Raw genomic sequence first — 15,361 nt, forward strand, 5'->3', positions numbered from 1 at the left:
GCATTTACAAACGTGCTCTTTGAAACATGCTAGGAAACGTGTCCCTAAACACGATCTAGTGCTGTTCAGCAAGTGCTGTAAATGCTGCTGAGACACCTGTCCCCAGCAGGGTCGGTGCAGCTCACTCACGCCTGCGGCCAGTGCCCGGGGCTGCGTTGTTTTCTGGCTGAATGTGCAATCAAACATGTTAGCCCTAATGAAAAAGGCAGCAGGGAGCGGCAGGGTGTGGGAGGGCTGGGCTTGCCCTGTTTGGCTGCAGCCTGGATCAGAACAATGTAAACAACATACAATTTTATCTTGAGTCTTTTGGGACTGAAGAGAGACAAACCTAGGGGAGCAGCCTCGTTCCAGTGTGATGCTTCGCGTTTTCGACTTGATTCAAATGAAGGGACGTCGGATATGTCTGCTTGTAGCCTCCCGCCTTGCGTGCCTGTTGCCCTTGGAAGCCTTGAGGTCTTCGGGGAGGGCGATGGGGGCCAGGGTGGTGGGGCTGGGGGTGAAGAAGCCAGGCCTGGGAGAGCGGGGAGCTGCGAGCCAGGTGTGAGCGAGCTGCGTCCGGTGCCTTTCGGTTACAAACCAGGCAGGAATGTAGCCAGCGAGGGCGTGAGCTCAGTGGATAGGAGGCAGGAAGAGCAGTCAGTCCCTTCCGTCTCCATCTACCTCTCCCAGCTTGGCCTTCCCCCACCCCTCTAATTATTCATTAACTACAGCCCAGGAAGTGCTTTGCAAATGCTGAAAATGAAGCCCTCCGCTTGAGGCCTGCGGTTTGCCTGACCTGGAGCTACCTTCTTCTTAGTCCGCCTAGGAACAAGGCGGAGTTCGGGACTGTGCCCGTGCGGATCAGACACAGGTGAGTCACGGGAGGTGCTGCAGCCCCCCAAGCGCTGCCCGCTGCTCCTCCAGAGCCGTGGCACTCACCGCCGTGAGCATCCAGCCCTGTCCGGGGGGTGCGAGTCCACCCCTCCTCTGTCAAGGTTCTTTGATCTCTCTCCCAAGTCTGTCTCGAGATGCTGTCTTGATAATTCCAATATTGCTTTATTTTCTGCAGTAGGACCTGCTGGTTAAGGGCTGTGGTACCTCTTCCACCGGCTGCTGTCAGTCCCCCATCAGTGGGGATCTGAGAGTCGAGATCCTGATGCCATCCTGTGGGTGAGTGCTGTGAATGCTAGTTAGGGGAAGAAAACAAGAGTTGTTGGTGAGAAAAATAAAAATACTGGTGGTAGGAATTGGGCACAGAAGGGAAAAACCCCACTTTCTAATAGGAGCTACAGGATAGCTGGAGGACTGGACTTCACGGTGTTTTAGATTGCTGTTGCTGTTAACCTTGCTCCTTTTCACTTTGATAACCAGCGGGCAGGGTTTGCGGTGCCAAGTCCGCTACAGTTACTCTGCCAGCCCCGCAGCTGCAGCATCTCTTAATGTTTTTATACAGAGAGAGGTCAGGCGGCTGACCTTTTAAATCCTGGTTGTTTCTTGATTCGCTACAGTCTTTCTAGCCCTTTATGGAACAGCAGGACATAAAATCTTCAGCATCAGTCCAAACGGGTGCTCTGCTCTGGAGACGGCAGTGGCATGGTGTAAGGAAATGGGATTCGCACTAGCATTACTCCGTAGTAAGGATCTGGGCAACCACGGTGGTCCAGCACGGTCCTGGGGTCCCGTGGCCTGACGGAGAGCATCTGGCTTGGGCAAGTCACAGGAAGATGGTCCATCTGCCCGTTCCCCAAGCCCAGATGGCTGTCGCTCTGCTCTAACAGCTGAACTATAACGCAGTTCTGTGCAGAACAGCAAAACCTCCTGTCTAAAATCATCTCAGTGCTGAGAATTAGAAGTAACAAATGCAGTGCTGATTCTCAAAAAGGGCTCCAGGTGAGACGCCCCAAATGCAAGGGTAGCACAGAACAGTAAAGCTGATATCTGGGCAAGAAGGTAGACAGTGTAATGGAGAAAGCAATGAGTGTGATATTAAAGAAGGAGCCAGCATCTGCTTTTGTAAAGGCAAATCCTATCTTGTAAAACTGGAGGTTTTTGAGGGACTTAGCAAGCTCGTGGGTAAGTCAGTCAGGTCTGGCTGATACAGTTTCCTTGGCTTTCCAAAAAATGATTTGACAAGATTTTCTCCTCAAAGTCTTTAAATAAAGCTAAAGTCATGGCATAAGAAAGAAGATGAAGTTTTTCTTGGGTAAAGAATTAGTAGAAAATAGGAAATGAAAGGTGAGAATACACATCCAGTTTTTGCAGCAAAGGGAAGACATCAGTGGTCAGATCACAGGGGCCTAACCTGAAATACACACTGTTCAGTATATTCCCAAATGACCTGGGAATAGAGCTTGGTGAGGTGAGAAAATTGGCTGATGGTAGAAACTTATTCAGAATAACAGAGTGGGAGTTGACCATGAATAATTGCAGAAGGACCTTATGATAGTGAATGTGTGGGCAATAGAACAGCAGATGCAATTCCGTCTAGGCGTATGTAAAACAATGTTCATGCAGAAAAATAATTCAAAATTTACATATAAACCAACAAACTGTGAACTAATCGTAACCTCTCTGGAGGAAGACTGTGATCATATATAAGTCCGTGCAATTAGCTTAATGCTCAGTTGTGGTGAACAAATAGCAGAAATAATCACTGGCTCTGTGTATGTCCATGACTCACCAGCATCTTGAACACTGCAGTTCTGTGCCACCCCTTCACTCTTAGCTCCAAAACAATACACCAGAGTTGGAAACATCTCGGAGAGGGACAGCAAAGATGACCAGAGGTGTAGAATAGTTCGGTACGAAGAACACCTTAATAGGGTTGGAGTCTTCAGCCTGGCAAAGAGCTGAAGAAGGCTATGGACATTACAGGTCCGTATCATGAGCAGCTTGGAGGGGGTGACTAGGAATCAGTCACTGATTTTTCTTTCTTTACAACAACCATTTTTCCTGATACCTAATCAGAATGTGCCTTGCTGCAAGTTATGCCTGTTGCCTCTTGTCCTTTTGCTGTGTCCCACAAAGAAGAATCTGGCTCATTGTCTCTAAAACCCCCAGTCCCCCTTTAGGTAGTCTCAGAGAGCTGTTAAATCCCTCCTGAAGCATATTTTCTCCAAGCTGAACAAACCCAGCTTCCGCCATCTCTGCTGTGCTCCAGGCTCTTCACTGCCTTAGTGGCCTTATGCTGGATTCTGTCCACTTTCTCAGTGTCTTTTTTACGTCAGTCCAGGTGTGGGTGTCTTTCAATTAGCTATTATTTCATTTATCTTCTCCTCTAAATTTGTTCCTGTGCTAGCTGTGGCTTGGATCCACAAAGGATTTACAAGATGAGTTTCCATCACCTGTGCTGTACTGAAAGCCAAAGAACAGCATAAGAGTAGTCTCTTTGCTGAAATATCTTGACCTGTTAATTGTATTAAGAAAGTATTTTAGCAGCTCAATTATAGTCTGTTGTTGCATGCTGCAGCCGTTTGGGAGAGCAACCTCAAAGATACCAACCAATTGCTTCTCTACTGTGATATTTCCCTCCCTTACCAGCAGGAGCTCCTCCCTGGTAGGTTTTAATTAGATGGCCCACATCAAAGACCCAAAGCAGCTATGTGCATCCAGTCCTTTCCTGAGCTGGAAGCAACCAGAAGTATAAATTCATCCTGTAAATTATGTGACTTGGGCTTTGTATCCACACAAATACTGACATGTGGGTTACACTGCACCCCGTGGCTTGTCCTACTGGAGGATACTGAATTACATGTGTTTAGTGCTAACTCACCCTTTCTGTTCTGATCTGGGCTCTTTGCTACCGTGTTCTTTCCCTGTTCACCTGTGTCTCACTAATGTTCTCTTCCTCAGACAGATTCTCTCCTTCAGCTGGTTCATAAGGTGTAGGGATGCCTCGGTTTTATTTTTTTGTCTGCCATGGCTTCGTATTGACCCTACATAATCTAATATTGCTTTGATATCAGGAATTCTTTTTTGGGACTTCTGCCCAGAAGTTCCTGCCATTTCTCTCCTACCACTAAACAATATTTCTTTCCTGTGCCAGTGCTAGACTGGCTCTGATTTAGGTGCAGTCTTTTAGGTGCAGCTCCTACAACTTTGTGTAGTAGAAGTTGTTCCCCTGAGCCACAGGTCTCCATGCCTTTAAAGCCTCCTTTTTTTTTAACATCAGTTTTAAGTCAGTACAGCTGGATCCCTGCCGCTCACCACATCCCGACTCATCATGTGTGTGAAACCAGAAGTGTTTCAAAGGAAGCTGCTGTAGGTGCTTGTGTTGCCTTTCTAGCAATGAAGTTTAGCTTCCCGCTTGTCTCTCCTGTACTTCCCTTTGCTGTTAGTTTCTGTCTTGGCCACGAGTTTTGTCTCAGTTGTTGCTAGCAGCCTGTTCAGCTTTTTGCAGGATTTCCCAGTCTGGTGGTGTGCAGGGAAGTCTGCAGCTGCTACTACTTGAAATGAGCGAGTCTCTTGCTGTTCCTGCTGCCTTCACCACCACACAGGGTAGCTGAGATGGCCCCAGGGAAAAGTCAGGCTCCTTGGCCAGCTGGATTGCCCTCTTTGGCCACTGCTTAGCTCCCATTCTTTCATGAGACCTACAGACCCTGAAACCAGTGCTGTGGAAAAGGGCAGGCATGGGCTGTAGCTGGAAATGGCTAGGTAGCTGGAAATGGTTAGTTTTCCTTCTTTGTATGTAGTTGTCCAGGTTGACAGCTTTGGCCTCCGTATTCCGTACTGGGATCTTGAAGGTCCTAGGCTAAGCTGTCTAGGTGCTGTGTTGGGCCCACCGTAGGTAGTAGCTCTCTGTCCTGCTGTCTGCCTGCTTTTTTGGGCAGGTTCAACCTCCCACCCCATCCCTTTTGAGCTACCACTGCCCCTGACAGTCACATCCCCCAGCAGGCTGCGTTCAGGAAGGCGACGCTCTGCTTGGAGCGCTAGCCTGGACCTCAAAGTCCGCAGCTCCGGGTTTGCGCAGATTCCCCCTGCGGCTGTACAGAGCACGTAGGCTATTTCCCTGCCCAGAAGGTTCGTCAGCGAGGAGTGTGGAGGTTTCAGCCGGGTAGCTGAGGGCAGCCCAGCAGAGCCAAGCTGGGCGGCCATAACCTGTAGCAGGGTGCTTCACTGCTCAACGTATGGTAGCACGTGCTGCCTGCTTCGGCCTCGCCGGTGCGTGGGTGACCCCAGGCAGCTCTGGTTCGGTCCCCTCGGCACCACGGCAAGGGCTTGGGGGTGGGGAGCACCCATGTCTTTTGGGGAAGAAGGGGAAGAGAGGACGTGCAGAACTGAATTTGGTGAGCACCGCCGGGACCCAAGACGCACTCGTAGAGTCAACCCTGGTGTGGAAAAAAGACGGGGACCCAAGAGTAACAGGGGGGATGGGGAGGAAAGACGCAAAAGGAGAAGCAGAAGTGTGTGCGAAGCAGCTCGGGGCTGGGGGGCCGATGGCTTAGAGCGCTTCCTGCTCCCGGAGCTGCGCGTGCCCGGCTGCGCGCCGGCTTGCGCCTGCCGGTGCCCAACAGCACCGCGCAGGGGGCCAGAGACCAAGGCACATCTCCAGAAGCAGGTGGATGGAGAGGGTCTGAATGGACTGACGGTAGACGCCCGGAGAGATGCATGGCCAGCTCCCGAGAGGCGCAGAAACAGCTTGGCGTTGGGTGCTCCAGCAAAGACCTGCGACTTCCCTTTTCTCGCCAGCGCAAACTGATTTTTCCTCTGCGTTTTTTGAGTTGCTTTGGTGGTAGCCGCTTGGCCCCCTCTTCTTTTGCCCTCCACGATGGTGAGGTAAGAGGGGCTGAGGAGTGCTTGGGCATAAGGAGGGAGACGAGGAAAGTAGGACAGATCAGAGGGGAGGATCATCCTGGAAGCCGTATCTCAATGGAAACCTTTCATAGGCTGGGGGAGGTATCGGGTAGGAAGGGATGCTGCTGCTGGCTGTCACCCGTATGAGTATCTCTAGGGATGCTGACCAGGGACCATTCTTCACTGTACGAGCCTCCGCAATGGTGCCTGACCTTTTTTATTCACTTGGTCTTGTTTTTATCTCATCTGCTAGGTGGTTTCACCGTGACCTGAGTGGGCTGGAAGCTGAAGCCTTACTGAAAGGACGAGGTGTCCATGGGAGCTTTCTGGCCAGACCCAGTCGGAAGAATCAGGGGGATTTTTCTCTTTCAGTCCGGTAAGTAACTTGGACCCCAACTTCTGTTTTTCCAGATTTACATAAGCAGAATGCTTAGATCCTCAGGTGTCCTGCGGTGTCTTCTTCATCCTGTCCTTGTTCTTTTGAGTTCTTTCCAAGCTGTAAAAGTACTTGAGCTTCCCAGCATCTTCTAGACCCTCCTTCAGGTTGCCCCAGGAGCTTCTCTTTCTAGTCATCTCCTTTCACTGGGATGGTTTGCTGTGGTTCCATGGCAGGAGGTAATGCAGAACATTTTCTGCCTCTTTTCCAACTGCCTCACTGGACTGCTCTGTGCATCATCCCACAGGGTTGGTGATCAGGTAACCCACATCCGCATCCAGAATACTGGGGACTTCTATGACCTGTATGGAGGGGAGAAGTTTGCCACCTTATCAGAACTGGTGGAGTACTACACACAGCAACAGGGCTCGCTGCAGGACAAAGATGGAACCATCATCGACTTGCGATACCCGCTCAACTGTTCTGACCCCACTACAGAGAGGTACAGCGAAAGCAAAGCAGCCGGTGTGTCTGTGATGAGACCTCCTCTGTGTTTCGTGGCCTTCTTTCTGCCCTGCCTGCATCCCCGGGGCAAACCCTGCAAAAAGGGTCTCCTGCCTCCCGAAGCCTCCCATGCTTCCATGGGGGCAGCATCCCCAGGAATAGGTGGACATACCTTGACCCATCGCAGCAGACCTAACAGGGCTCTATTTTTACTTCTGGTTTCCTGTTGCCTTTGCTATTTATATACTGTTCCTAAAAGCAAAGGTTGTGGCATTCGCTATGGTCTGCAGCGGTCCGTAGAGTGGCATGTGGAAGCCCCCAGCCTTGCCCCAAACCTCCTCGGTTAGTCTGGGCCTGGGTGACTCACGCAGCTGAGAGCAGGACCACGTTCCCCTGCTATTCCTAGCCTGCTTAGTCTCCTTCCTGCCCCCGCTTTGCATACGTCTCTGACACCAAGTTCCTAAATCAAATCAGGTGGTTTTGCCCTCGCTTTGTGCTTTCAGGCTCTTCGATGCAGCTCGGGGAACGGTCCCGCCGTGCTCTGGGGCGGACAGGTCCTCCTGGGGCACCTGGAGACGGGGAGCAAAGATGCCCTGGGCGAATTCGCCCGCGTTCTGCCCCGTTTGCTCCGGGGTCGGGCTGCAGAGAGGGGCCAGCCCCCTCCTGCCTGCTGTCCTCTCCGCTCAAGGCCGTTGGGTTGTGGCCCTGCAGTTTCCTCCCTTCCTCCCTGCGGTTGGAAACTTCTGCCCCCCCCCAGGCTCTTACGAAAGCTCCTCTCACTCTCTCCCCAAGTGATTTTCCATCACGTGGCTTTGAAGAGCTGGGCTCTACTGGGGGAAGGGAGGGGGGTACAGGACCCATTAACCCCTTCCCACCTGCGGAGGGGAGGCCCGGAGACCTCTTCGATGAGCAGGAGGGGTCAACCGTTCCCTGGGGGGCATCGGAGCACTGGCACGTGGTGGCCGAACGCTTCTGCGGGAGGAGGTTCGGAAATTAGTGGCTGCCGTGCAATGAAAGGCACCGGCTGCTTCTTGCAGTGCGTGGGGTGAGGATCAAGAGAAGTTACTTGCCAAGGCACAATAACTGTCTGCTGCGTCTTGCTGTCAAAATGGCTCCTAGGTTGTTGTGTAGAGGAATGTGTTGCTCTGGCCAGATGCAGGGGTGAACGAATGCCCCCGCCGCTTCTGCAACTGGGGCATGGCCTCCTGGACGCCATTTCGGTTCTTAGATAGCCCTAACGATGTGAAGTTCGCCACAGACACCAGTACCACCCCAGCCTCCACTGTTAGCTGCTCTGGGGGCAGCAAACCCCCTCCCACAGCTCTAACCACGCCGGCTGGTCTACTGAGCGTCAGCCTGGCCTTGATGGCAGCGTGCAGAGTGACGTACGGAGCGTGGCTGGTGCTTGTTGTGGTACCTGCAGTGAGCAGGAGCGGGGGGGGGGGACATTACAAGTCAGTCTGATGCAACAGCTACCTGCTTTTGAAATGCTCTTCACCGGGGGGAGATGGCCAAAACCGGGGGGAGATGCGTCTCCAGCTGCTGAGGCAGCTCTGTGGAAGCGGGACAGAGCTGCAGTGAACATGGCCTTCTGCATCTCTACTTGGCAGCTCAGCAGTGCCCCCCAGGACCTTCTGGTGTGGTCCAGAGAGACCGTGGAGCTTGGGACAGGCATTAGGAACTAGAGGATCTGCACAGAGGCAACCGGGGACACCTCTGGAGTTTCTGCAGGGCCAAGAGCCCTGCAGTAAGAGGAGATGCCAGGGTTGTCCCACCTCCCAGCCTGCTTCTGGTGACCATCCCTTGCACCCGCACCACAGTGCAGTGAGATCCCACCAGGCAGACACCACTACCCCCCCGGAGACCTTTGTAGGTGGGAAGGGGCTTGGCAGCAGCTGTGCCATTTGTACCACGCTTGTGTCCCTCTGCGCCCCCGGGGCCAGTCCTCCAGCAAGGCAGAGAGCACCTCGGTCAGGTGGGGATGCTCCTCACCTTGTGCTGAGAGGAGAGAAGGAGCTGCTGACTGGGTGTTTGCATTGAGGACAGAAAACGTGCACATGGATCCACAACAGTGATAAGTACCAGGAGCAGAATATGGGTTTCAGGTGGCTCCTGGTGTTCACTCCCATGGCTAGGCCGATAGCTGCAGTGTGATGTGCTCAGAGAATGGGAATTATCCTTTGATTGAAGAGGTGATGGAGTTTGAGGAAAAGGGGTCGCTGGGAGGGGATCTGATCGCAACACAGCCATCTCGGTGCTGCTAAATCTGATAGGAGAGTTTCCGACTCACTGGGGGTTTATTTTTGTTTCCCTGGTGTTTGAGTTTCCAAAGCACCTTGCAGCAGTAAGGCTAGAATCCCAATAATGCTGGCAGGTGCTGAAAACCATGAACTACCTTCCCCCAACTGGTCTTCAAGCCAGCAAGCATTGCTTACCTGTGCTGGTGTGTATCACGTAACAACTGGATCACGCTTGGTGCTTTCCCACTGTGTCTTCTGGTACCAGCATTCTGCTCCCCAGGTCCCTTCTACCTCCACCTCATCACTTGCCCTCTTCTTTTCCTGCCAGCTCTCTACGTCTTTGTGTGTCATCTGCTTTTCCCAAGATCCTGCTCCTCCCTTGGTTTCCTTCCCTCTCCTTTCCCTCCTCTCTGTCTCCCCCTTCCTTTCTTCCTCCCTTCCCCTTCCCCAGTGTTGCCGTCCTTCACTCGTCAGCTCAAGGGCATCCACTTACCTGCATCTCCACCTCTCTTCTGACCCTCTCTTGTTTTTTCCTAGGTGGTACCACGGGCATCTGTCAGGCTCTGCAGCTGAGTCACTTCTCCAGGCCAAAGCCACCCCTTGGACCTTCTTGGTGCGGGAGAGCCTCAGCAAACCTGGGGATTTTGTCTTGTCTGTCCTCACTGACCAGCCTAAACCTGGGGCTGATGCTCCACCAGCTGGGGCAACCAGTGCCTCTGGGGCCCGGCTCAAAGTCACGCACATCAAGATCATGTGTGAGGTGAGCAGTTGGGAGAGCAAAAGGAAAGGGAGTGGAAGCGGTCTCTGCTGATCATGTCCTCAAAAGCATGGGCCCTGTCAGCTTGATTACCACCAGCACTGTTTCTGAATTTGGATCAAAGTGCTGTCACCTTGCAGGTTCCTTATGTCCTCACCCCAGCCTGGGTGACCAGGGGCAGTGCTGGGTGCTCGGACACAGGAGGAAGCGGGGCTCAGTGTGACCAAGAACTCCGGTACAGGGAGTTTGTGGTGAAAGAGAGTGGAGGCTTCACAATCTAATTACGAGTTCATCAAAAGACTTAAAAGCTCTTGGAGGAGGAGGAGGAGGGGCAACTGCAAAGGCCTCCACACTTAGTCTGAAGGATGTTACCAGCCTGGCTGTCACAGGTTCTGTTTCTTTCATGTGGGCTGATGCAGGGAGTGGAGGGAGATTTCCAGGACAGAAAGCAACTGACCTTAAATGAGAGCTGAGAGCAATATACCTTCTCCGGGCTTCCATCCACTGAGAACAGGAGTCAGTTCACCATGCCATGAACTTAGTGTTTGCAGGGTAAACTACTGTTTGACCTCCCTGCCAGAGAAAATGCTTTTCTAGATGGCACAGGGTGGTGCCTGTGGCTTTGCACCCCAGCGTTAACTTTTCCCTGAGCGTTGTCAGCTTTGTCTATAGGAATGTTGTGAGTGGAATGTTACAGATTCTTCCTCTGTTTAGAATGGACGCTACACAGTTGGAGGTGCTGAAATGTTTGACAGCTTGGCAGATCTGGTGGAGCACTTCAAGAAGGCTGGAATTGAGGAGGTGTCTGGCTCCTTTGTGTACCTGAAGCAGGTAAATCCCATTTCCTCTGTTTCTTAGCGATCCCTTGGAAGGACCTACTTGCTGTTTGTTTCTGCTTTGTGTCCCTCTCCTCCTTTTCTCCACAGTACACAGAAGAGATTTTGCTCTCCAGCAGCGTCTCTCTCTCTCTCTCTCTTGCCAACCCATTGTGTTTTCCCATCCTCAGCCCTACTACGCTACAAGGGTGAATGCTGCTGACATTGAGAATAGAGTGCAGGAACTGAACAAGAAATGTCTATCTGAGGAGACGTCCAAGGCTGGATTCTGGGAGGAATTTGATGTAAGAAAGTGCTGGGGGACATTATTCTGGCTTTTTGGAAAATTCTTGTGCACCACCTCATTCTCCATCCTTGATTTCTTTCTGGACACAAAACTTCTCAGGTCTCTTGTAAATTCTGGTCAATTTCTCTCTGAAAGAAGTTCTGTTTGGAACCTGTTCCTCTGGGGAGCGAGTGTAGTCTTTAAGTGAACCCAGTGAGGTAGAAATGTGCCTTTTCATGCTTGGGAGAACGAGTCACCAAGACAGTAAGGCCATGAACCTTGGACTTTTCAAGTCTAGGTTTGCTTTTCACTTCTCTGCTCCCCCCCAGGCATGCCCATGTGTCCCCAGAGTCACCGCTGTTCCTCTGAGTGCCCACCTCCCCTACCATCCGTTGTGACCTTGCCACGACTGTTCTTTCTTCTGCTCTCAGAGTCTGCAAAAACAGGAAGCCAAGCAGCTGTTTGACCGTCATGAGGGTCAGAGACCTGAAAACAAGAGCAAGAACCGATACAAGAACATCTTGCCCTGTGAGTCTTTCTTCTCCGCTGTAAGAAAACCCAGATGATAGACACAGACAGGCAATGACAAGCTGTCCAAGTCATCCCTGGCCCAGCCTCAGCCCGCTCTGTCCTCCAGAGTGGGTTACGAGGTGTGCGGCATTGAGGATTTAAGAGCTGATGAGAGAGGTCACAGCCTTTTCATGTCCTTGAAGGAAGGAGGGAGGGTTGCATCAGACTCAGTAGCTTCTGATGCTCCATCATAGGGGTAGAGAGATGGGAGGACGGGGTGAGATTGATCTGACCCCAGAGAAGGAGAGGTGAAAATACGGGGCATGCTGCATGCACTGGGTAGCATGAATGAGGTGGCGTGGGGTAGTGAAGGAGCTTCACGGGGCTGGGCACAGAGTATCTATCTCATTGCTCTCTTTATTCTTTCGCTGCATCCCCAGTTGATCACTCCAGAGTCATCCTCCAAGGAAGGGACCCAAATATACCTGGATCTGACTATATCAACGCCAACTATGTCAAGGTGAGACTCTTGAAAGATGGCTGTGTGCCCAAAATGGGGGGAGGCCTGCCTGCTCTTGCAGCCCTCCTGATCTTCCTGTGTCCACACGCAGAACAACCTGATCAGCCCAGATGAGTGCACCAAGACCTACATCGCTAGCCAGGGTTGCCTGGATGCCACAGTCAATGACTTCTGGCAAATGGTGTGGCAGGAGAACACGCGCATTATTGTGATGACTACACGGGAGGTAGAAAAAGGGCGGGTAAGTAGATGTTTGTAGGTGTCTCGGGGCTGCCCTCTTTTCCCCTTCAACTGCTGCTCTGCTTTTTCTCTCTTTCCTGCCTTCTGCCTGTCCTCACCCTGCCCTTTCTGCCCACACAGAACAAATGTGTGCCTTACTGGCCAGAGGTGGGCAGCATGAAGGAATACGGTCCCTACCTTGTGGAGAACGCTGGGGAGCATGATGCATTGGAGTACAAACTCCGGCACCTCTGTGTGTGTCCGATGGATAATGTGAGTGTGCCTGGTCGAGGGCTGTCATTGAGCCCCTGGGTCTAACAGTTGCTGTGCGTTTGAAGGCTGGGAACTGCTGGGTGCTGTGGTGATGCTCCTGTTGTACCATTGTTGGGGTTGCTCTTCCCACCTGGTTTGGGCTGGAATCACACTGGTGCAATCACCAAGAAGTGTGCAGGAGACAGAGATTCCCTCTGGCTTCAGTCCCACCTCTCCCCAGGACAGAGGCCAGGGATAGGACTGGGTTGCAGTTTTACCAGTCGGGTGTTTTGTTATTATCAGGGTAAGGCTGTGCGTGACATCTGGCACTACCAGTACCTGAGCTGGCCTGACCATGGTGTACCCAGCGAGCCAGGAGGAGTGCTCAGCTTCCTCGACCAAATAAACCAGAAGCAAGAGAGTATCCCAGATGCAGGGCCTATTCTGGTGCATTGCAGGTTAGTACAGAGGCTGGGGTTTGAAGCATTCTCCATCCCTTATCTAGGGTGAGGCATAGAAAGTCTGTCCTGCTGCACCAGCTGTTCCCCAGGACTTGCAAGTGAAGCATATGCCAGCCCCGATATTTGCTTTTTCCTCTTCGATGCCCCCAAACCGAACTCTCTGCCTGTTAAATCCACAAATCTTTTGTGGCATTGCTGAACAGCTGCTACAAGTGCCACATCCTTCCCCAGAAGCAGCTGCTTTTTGTTTCAGGAGCTGTATTGCTCTGACCTCTGCTTGTCCTCTCCTTGCAGTGCTGGGATTGGCCGCACTGGGACTATCATCGTCATTGATATGATAGTGGAAACAATCTCCACCAAGGGTAAGAGGACCCCTAAGTATCTTGAAGTGAACTGACCCACCCAGTAGGGCTGTGCCCTTAAGTCCAGCTGCAAAGGGAAGAAAACTGTCAGTGGGAGAGATCCTGCCACAGCCCTGAGAAGGTTGTGCTGTCCTTGCTGTGTGGCAGCTGCTGGATCTCTGCACCACATCCACTTACCGTGGCTTCAGCCTTCCCCGAGCTTGGGCTCTTCCTTCAGGACCAGACCTGAAAGATGCTGAGCAGGAAAGAGGGATAGGAGGTCCATACAGGAGTAAAGAGTATGGAGGGAGGTGGAAACTTCTGGACTGACCTCCGCTGTGACTGCTTTTGGTGGAGAAGTGGGAGAGGGGGGCAGCGAGCATGTCCATAAGCTTTTCTGGTGCCCCTTGCTAGGGCTGGACTGTGACATTGACATCCAGAAGACCATCCAGATGGTGAGGGCCCAGCGCTCAGGGATGGTGCAGACGGAGGCCCAGTACAAGTTCATCTACATGGCCATCTGCCAGTTCATAGAGACAACCAAGAAAAAGCTGGAAGTTATCCAGGTGAGAAAGGGGACCTTACTTTCCTGTCCTGTGAGTCTAGGCCCTGCATGGTCCTGGCTCTGAGCCCAAGTGCCCTGTCTCCCAAGCTTCAAGCTAGCACTGGGACCTACATGGACTACGATGGTGCACCAAGATTTGAGTCCCTGCTCCTCTCTTTAAAATTCAGGGGACATTAGCAGCTCAAGTACCAACCCCTTCTGAACTGCTAAACAGCAGTAAGTTTTAAAGCAGTTATGTTCTATGTAACATCTCCACCAAGTGCTGTTTTGTTACAAGCTGAATCTCGGACAGGCAAGGACTTTGCCCTCTCCTTTCCTCTTTGTCTTTCCCATCCTGATTCTGCAGTTGCAGGATTTTCTCTTACTAGCTGATAAGTGGCATCTTTTATCTCTCCTTGTAGCCTCTGGCAGCATTCAGTAGCTGCTGCTATCTGTTTAATATTCTTCAGCTGACACGCGGCACTCTCAGGCATTCCATTGCCTCCAGAAATTTGTTGCCCCACTGTTCACCCCTGCACAAGGATGCATTTGCATCCCTGCTGCTCACCCCTGCGACAGCAGCAGGCAGAGTGCACTGAGCCGGAGGACTTCAGCAATCCCCCAACCTCCACTGAGATCCTAGCATGAAGCATGGTTAAACAGTCAGAACTCTTCCATGATGTCTCACATGCTTCTCCCAGACCACACTCTTCTCAGCTTGTTTTTTTCTCTCCTGTAGTCTCAGAAAGGCAAGCCGAACGAGTCCGAGTATGGGAATATTGCCTACCCCCCTGCAGTGAGGAATGTGCACACCAAGGCTTCACGAAAATCCTCCAAGTAAGAGCTCACCTAAACCAGAGGCCCAGCTATGCCTGCCTCTGGCAATAGTCTCTCTGAGGGCTTGGCTGCCTTTTTCCTCTTGCTCATTTTTTCCCTTGTTTTTCCCCGGTTTTACAGGCAGAAAGAGGAGTCAACGGTTTATGAGAACTTGGGGAAAAAGGAGGAGAAGGTGCGGAAACAGCATTCCTCGGAGAAGAAGCTGAAAGGCTCACTAAAGAAAAAATAAGCGTACATTGCAGGTAGCCCCATGGGGGTTTTGAACCTGGTGTGCAGGACTGGGGCTCACATCCAGGCTGGCCTGTCTCGCATTCCTCGCCCTTGGACTGGACCTAGGCCTTCCCCTTCTCTTTCAGTGCCCTGAACCAGCTCAGCTGACCGACTTCATTGTCCCTTGCCTGTGCAGGCCAGTGAAGTCTCCTGCGGCCCCTTCATCATTCATTAACAGGAAAATATCACGCCCCTTCTTACCCGTCGTCTCTGAGCAGCAGGGCCCAAACTCACCTCTGCTCTGTCAGCTTCAGCAAACTTCTTGAGGAAGAGCTAAGGAAGCTCTTTACAGGAGCTAAATCTCTGCCCACTGCTGTGAGTTAGAGTTTAGCCTGTTAGTGTTCCCTGAAGCCTCAGCTTTTAAAGTATGGAGGTTTTGGCCTGTTTCAGCTCAGCTCCTCTGCAATTCAACAGGAAACTTTCTCTTTCCTTAATACCAACCCTCTGCCCTATGATCCCTTTTCTATTTGATCCTTTGATTGGATGCTGTAAATATAGCAGAATTTGATGTGATGGCCATATTTGCTCCTTTGTTTGTAAATAAACTTGTATTTGTTTGAATGCTGAGTCCCAGAAGTTTTTGTCTGTAATTTCTCTGTGAGTATAGCTGTACTCCTGGCTTCACTTGCAGCCCTGCAAAGACTTACAAAAATGGCT

General features: G+C 51.8%; 1 protein-coding gene across 3 annotated transcripts; it reads left to right on the forward strand.

The window, feature by feature from the left end:
• The first annotated feature begins 482 nt into the window (after window positions 1-482).
• Window positions 483-15,265, forward strand: PTPN6 (protein tyrosine phosphatase non-receptor type 6). 3 transcript variants are annotated; one of them, XM_052794983.1, is made up of 16 exons: window positions 483-850; window positions 1,049-1,149; window positions 6,026-6,148; window positions 6,456-6,650; window positions 9,430-9,652; window positions 10,364-10,480; window positions 10,656-10,769; window positions 11,182-11,278; window positions 11,701-11,780; window positions 11,872-12,021; window positions 12,141-12,272; window positions 12,555-12,709; window positions 13,007-13,074; window positions 13,468-13,619; window positions 14,337-14,434; window positions 14,555-15,265. In XM_052794983.1, the coding sequence occupies exons 2-16, from the start codon at window positions 1,136-1,138 to the stop codon at window positions 14,661-14,663; spliced, it is 1,827 nt and encodes a 608-aa protein (XP_052650943.1). In that variant the 5' UTR covers window positions 483-850; window positions 1,049-1,135; the 3' UTR covers window positions 14,664-15,265. The 3 variants fall into 3 exon arrangements, with proteins under 3 accessions (XP_052650943.1, XP_052650944.1, XP_052650945.1); XM_052794984.1 differs by having other exon boundaries at window positions 1,052-1,149; XM_052794985.1 differs by lacking the exons at window positions 483-850; window positions 1,049-1,149 and adding an exon at window positions 4,152-5,754.
• The last annotated feature ends 96 nt before the right edge of the window (window positions 15,266-15,361 follow it).

The sequence above is a fragment of the Harpia harpyja genome, chromosome 8 (assembly GCF_026419915.1).
Source record: "Harpia harpyja isolate bHarHar1 chromosome 8, bHarHar1 primary haplotype, whole genome shotgun sequence".
Taxonomy (NCBI): domain Eukaryota; kingdom Metazoa; phylum Chordata; class Aves; order Accipitriformes; family Accipitridae; genus Harpia; species Harpia harpyja.